The sequence below is a fragment of the Chrysochloris asiatica genome, unplaced genomic scaffold (assembly GCF_000296735.1).
Source record: "Chrysochloris asiatica unplaced genomic scaffold, ChrAsi1.0 scaffold00014, whole genome shotgun sequence".
Taxonomy (NCBI): Eukaryota; Metazoa; Chordata; class Mammalia; order Afrosoricida; family Chrysochloridae; genus Chrysochloris; species Chrysochloris asiatica.
The window spans coordinates 7,476,047-7,482,127 of record NW_006408532.1 but is presented as its reverse complement, the minus strand read 5'-3'; the positions used below and the strand labels follow the sequence as shown (position 1 = coordinate 7,482,127).

General features: G+C 39.6%; 1 protein-coding gene across 1 annotated transcript in view; it reads right to left on the bottom strand.

Annotated features, from left to right (window-relative positions):
• Positions 1-376: 376 nt before the first annotated feature.
• Positions 377-6,081, bottom strand: part of GLE1 (GLE1 RNA export mediator) — a 59,706-nt gene continuing 54,001 nt past the window's right edge. The window contains exons 12-16 of the mRNA XM_006834836.1: positions 3,577-3,706; positions 2,782-2,886; positions 1,580-1,662; positions 664-727; positions 377-445 (exon numbers count right to left, since the gene is read on the bottom strand). Coding sequence (XP_006834899.1) covers positions 377-445; positions 664-727; positions 1,580-1,662; positions 2,782-2,886; positions 3,577-3,706 — 451 coding nt within the window. The remainder of the gene's footprint in view (positions 446-663; positions 728-1,579; positions 1,663-2,781; positions 2,887-3,576; positions 3,707-6,081) is intronic.

The window sequence follows — 6,081 nt, the reverse complement described above, 5'->3', positions numbered from 1 at the left end:
AATAGTTAAGGTACCACCTACTTTCTGAAAGATACGAGAGACAAAAAAATTAAAAGATGATACTAAGTGCTACGCATCTCTTCTTATAATTTTTCGTAAGTTTCACATAACTGAGAAAAGCCAATTCCATTTACTCTATCATGTGAACCCCTTGAAAAGTTATCAAATCTACCAAGAGGCAACCTAGATTTTGTGACCCATGAAAATCTCTCCTGATCACAAGGTACAAGTATACAAAAATGCATTGACAATTTTCTAAATCTGATATGACTTCTTCCAAATACAGCCGTCTTCAGTTGCTTTATTATTGTTGCTTTATTATTATTGTTGCTTTGTAAAAAGAGCAGCATAATGGTGATGGTGGATGATGGTGACATCAGGAGCGCCAGAAGGAAGAAGTCAGGAAGCCCTTGGGGAGAGGAATCTCCTTGCGCTGCAAACATTTCTGGTCACGGAAAAAGAAAAGAGAATGATTTTCTAACTCAGCTTATACCACTTAACAGGAAAAGTATGTAAGAAGAAGATGAAAGCACAGGCCTTAGTTCAAGGGTTAAGGAAGAATTATGGACCAAAAAAAAGGACTCAGAAAAACTAAGGGATGAACTAATCAGTCTAAAGATCTAAGACTTGTCAGATAACAACAGTTTGGGAATGATATCTTACCTCCAAGAACTGTTTGAGGCGTATGAAGGAACCCATCTGTCCTGAGCTTGTGATGGCTTCAATTCTATAAGAAGGTAAAAGAGGCACATGAATTGCAACTGCCTTTTGTAGATGAGTTATGCACATTGTTGGTCTGGATTGAAGGTGTATATCAAATGAGTGATAGAGTCGTCTTTTAGAGTTAGGATGCTGTTGCTTTTCCAAATGGTCCCAACCTTTTTTTCAAACAAGAAAACAAAGAAGAGAACACTGTTTCTTTTCAAGGTCTTTGTGATCAGGTAGAATAAGTTTTGCCAAGGCCTCCCCCCACCACCTGAATGCAAACAAACTGAAAAGGAAAGAGAAGGATATTGAGAGACAAATGCCTCACAAAAGTCAAGCAAACTGGTTGATAAATCAATTTCTCAAACAAATTTGCTGAGGGAACTTAACTGGTTTAACTCATGACTTCAGTTCAGATTATTGGGAGGAATTGGGAAAAGGGTTAATTTTTTAAGTGCCATGAAGTCTGTTCCAATTCACAGTGACTGTATATAGAGAGGGTGGCTAAGGAGTTGCTGGTTGAGTTTCAACTGCTGATCTCATGGTTAGCAGTCCAGTGCTTATGATACAGTGCCACACCAGGACTCAGAAAAAGGGCAGAGTCAGAAAACATCAGGTATCTTAATCTAAGACCTCCCTAATTTGTTTTTGCTTGTTTGTTTAGCCAACAATATTTAAGAAATACTGTCATTAGAGTTCAAAATTAGTTTTCAAATATCAAAGAGAAAGATGAGAGCAGGAAAATATTATACTTAATAGAAGTATTTGTGACCTGAGTCAAGAACAGTAAATAACTGCATGTAAGGGGATCTGATGCTTAGGTCATGAATTTTACCTACTGGACCCACTGTTGTCTGTTCAACAAGTCTAATACCTGGGAAAATAGTCTTCTTTGATGAGAAGTATCATCTTCCAGAACTGAACCTGGTATTGCTTCATAAGAGCATTGCCACACACCTACAGGGAAAGACAGGTATTGTGAAAACAAAAAAATGAAAGTTCATACTCAAAGGAAAGATCCACAATCAGCCCTTTGGCCTTTCACCTCTACATAAGAATTTCAGCCACAATGTCATTTAGTTAGCTTACCCAGGGATTTAAATGGAAAAAATCCAACTTTCCTGAAACATTCCTCTATATATGATATCTCCATTTAACCAACCAGCCAGATGGCCAGGTATTTCTGAAAACCAGAAGTTTAAAATAAATTGAATTATTTATTTTTATTTTATCCTACTGAACAGAAGCCATTGTAAAGGTAATGAAAAACCTCCTAACCTTAGTAAGGACATATAGTACCACTTACTTATGTTCTCAATGATTCAGGATCCCTGTTAATTATGATTTCATCAAGGGCTAGTAAGGTGACTAGAACTATTGGCAGTATAAGCTACAGGGTTCATATTAGTTATGACATGTGCTCCATGCCTTTCTTCGTTAAGAAATGTCTTCTTTGCATAGAACCCATCACCCTATAAGACTGACCCTCAATAAGCAAACAGGACTGTAGAGCCTTCTGATAGGGGAGATTACTGACTCAAGATGGCTAGTCCTATTTTCTCTCCTGCAAATGAGACATCAGAACAAGGAGATCCGAGCCAACTGGGTGAGGCTAAGAGTGATACATTCCAAGGTGGCCATCTTCTCTATGTACAGAGAAATATTGAAAAGTTGGCTTATTGAGCAAGAATAAGGGTACTTTCAGACAGGAAAGACAGAAAAGTCCACATGGCCCCGAGGGGCTGTCATGATGCCTGGTAACATGCTATCTAGTTCCTGGTTCCAGGCTTTTATGAGATTCCATTAAACATCTGATCCTTGATTCTGGGAGTCACTTGTCCACTGCTGAAACAAATTCCCCCTTTTCACTTGTGCTACGACACAGTTTTCTGTTCTTTGCAATGAAAAGACATCCACACAGAGAAGGAAAAGTAGAGCTGGAAGAAAAAGGGAAAGCTAGGGCTCAGGAAAAAATGTATGACTCTATTTCTGTAATATTTACCCATGCATATCACCCAGTGGCCCATAGCTCTTTCAACCACTGGTTTTCTTTCATGTAATAACTGCATTAAATACCTCCAAGAAGTCAAAGAGTAGCGTGGCTGTCACATCTGACAGAGGCTCCATGTTTAAGATCTGTGCCAACCAGCGCCAGCCATGGTTTAAGCCATGAGGGTGAATCTGGGAGGAGAGAGACTTGGTCATGATTTGATCTCATTTTATTCAGAGATCTAAACTCCCCATGTCATCATCTAGTCACTACCAAGTGGACATGGACTCTAACTAGATCACCTAATCCTGTACTTGCCAAAGGGCAGAAACAACACTAGCTAATTGAATTCTGTTTTTAAATGTTCTAATACAGCAGTCCCCATACATTCTTTACAGGATTCCTTCAATACATGTAAGCTCGGGGATTCTTAAGTCAACAGTTAACCCTTATATACATTTTATTGATTATTTTTGGTGCCTTAGCACAGAACACGAGCCATAGCAACAACAATAAAAACTCTCTGGATTCATTCAATCACCTTCTATACCTTACTCATCAGGTTTCTAAATCCATTAACTTCTCAACTCCTCTAACCAGCATTACTTGAGAGAAGAACTGGTATGGCAGGTCAAATCCCTGAACCCCAGTCATGGATTTGTCATTAATAGCTATGTGTCACAATTTTCTAAGCCTCTACTTATCAATTTGTGAAATAAAGTAGATAAACTAAGGGACCCAGTCAGTTTTTTACTCACTTTTCTTCTAATAGCATCTTCTAATCTTACTGATAATTTCTAACAGATTCTCCTCTGGAAGACTGTTATGAATCCAGGTTCTTACCAACTTTTTATTACTGATAATAAGCCTACACTACCAACCCCTTGTCGACTTCCATATGGCCACTGGAGCTGGATAATGGCAGCATACAGACGGATCATCCCAGACATGCGTTTTAGAAAGTTGTCTTGCTGTTCTACTTTAGAATCTTTCACTTGGTAGCCAAGCAATCTATATGGGAAGAAAATATTCAATGCAACAAAGCCAAAGTGAGGATAACAAATCAGAGATGACTTTTTATGACTAAAAGTAACATTATTGCTACTTTTGGCATTATTATTAGTGCATTGTTACGTATTATTGCATTTGTAGAACACAGCTGACCCTTGAACAAAGTGGGTTTGACCGCATAGGTCCACTGATATCCAGAATTTTTTCAATAAACAAATATATAGTATTAAATAATATCTACATAAAATAAGCTGTAGCATACGCTGTTCTAATGTAAGAATTTTGTAGCCATCTCTGTAGCTGTTGTGGTGATTTCAAGTGTTATGAGTATGCACTTAAAATTCTCTCTGATGCTAATCATCTCTGTATGAGCAGTTTTGTCTCTCCAGTAGACCGTGTACCACGTTAAAGTGATCTCTCAGGGTTCTTGTGTATTTTTCATCATGCTTACTCATACCATAAACCTTGAATAAGACCACATAACCCATACAAAGTACCACTAGGGATGCTAGAAGTGTTCCCAAGAAGCAAAGTCATGACATTACAAGAGAAAGTAGAATTACTTCTTATGTACCATAGATTGAGGTCTGCAGTTGCAGTTGCCTGCCATTCTAAGATAAAGAAATACAGCATAGGAGCCATTGTAAAAAAAAAAAAAGAAAAGGAGATTTGTGAAGTTGCCACTACAGTTATGCCAACAGGTGCAAAAATCTTGCACTTTTGTAGAAATAGCTTTTTATCTTATATTGAAAATGTAGTTTTTATAAGGGTGCAGGATTGCTTTAAGAAAGATACCTAAGATGCATGGATAGACATTCAGGCTGAAAGGGTATAGGAGGAAGAGTGGAAATATACCCACAATATGTATAGAATTGACAGAGGATAGTTGTACATGGGTCTTTGTTGCAAATATACAAATGAATGTGGTGGAGCATATGGGGGGGACAGCTATGAAAACTTCTTAGACATTACCAAACACTTCTGAGAGAATGAATGGCTGGGTCTGGGGATTCAGGACCATAGTCTCAGGAAACACCATGGTCAATTGGCATAATAACATAGTCCACAAAAACAATGTTTTACATCCGACTTTGGTATAGAACCTTAAAAGCTTCAAAAGCAGCCCTGTTAAGTGCAAGTATTTGTCTCTCGCTGACCAGAGGAAAAAAGAATTATGAAAATTGAAGACTGTTGGAAACAATCCAAGCAACTAATGGACCACATGAAAATAAGTACCCATGACCCTGAGACCAGAAAGACTAGATGGTGCTCAACTATCACTAGCAACTGCTTTGAAAGGTGGTTGTTGTTGTTAAGTGTTATTGAATCAGTTCTGACTCACAGCGACCCTGTGAGTTTCCAAGGAGCAGCTGGAACCACTGACCTTGTAGTTCAAACTAACTTTGCCATCCAGTGCAGTAACACACAGCACCACACCAGGACTCCTCTTTGAAAGGTATGACATTAAAAGGGTCTAGACAACTCAGAGTGGTAGTTATTCTTAAATATGTGTGTGTGGGGGGGGGTAGGTCAGAAACATCACCATAGAAAGCTTGTAAGTCCATCTTCTGCCTATAACTGATTGGAATACCTAAAATGGGGCTACAAAGAGCCCAGGGAAGGAGGATTCCTGCGGAGTCGTTGCAATACGTAAGACTATAGGTAGAAGCCTGAACCACATCCAGATCTAAAGAGATGGGAAATTCCAACTTGAAAGGATGAGCAAACCAGCCTGGAGCGGCTAGAAGAACAGAAGATACTTCTTGAAAGAAAGACCTACAGGAAAAATACAGAACAATAGAGGCAGATGGACTGTTACTACAAGAACAAACAAATTGCTTGTCCAGGAAACATCAAGGCGAGTGGTCGGGTCCCCTTAATGCAAACCCCCTTCCAAGACTAAGACTCAATGGAAATACGCGCCCTGATTGGTGATCACACGCATCGCTGATAGGGGGAAGTGAGGTAAAAGCAGCAATGAAGCAGCAAGCTAAGCCCTACAATGTTCGGTGGGCTTCTGTGGACCCAGATGGGGACCTGGTTGGCCAGCAGTGTGGGAAGACCTGGGGACTCCTGGGCCCAGAGTCAGCGGTGTGGCCACAGAGGACTAGAGTGGAGAGTGAAGCTACCAGCTGATAGGAAGAAAGGGCATATACACAAGAACACCCACACTTACAGATGGTATCCACGTGACCTGGTTCCGATGAATGGATGATCAGAACTCAACCAGGAGAAGAAAGAAGAGGGAAAAAAAAAAGAGTGATCTGAGACAATTTGATGAACTTGATCTATACCTGTGGATGCAGTAACCCAAAAGAGGGAACAAACCCTTACAGCAAGAAACATTCCCACCCCCTCCACACACAGAGTAGACA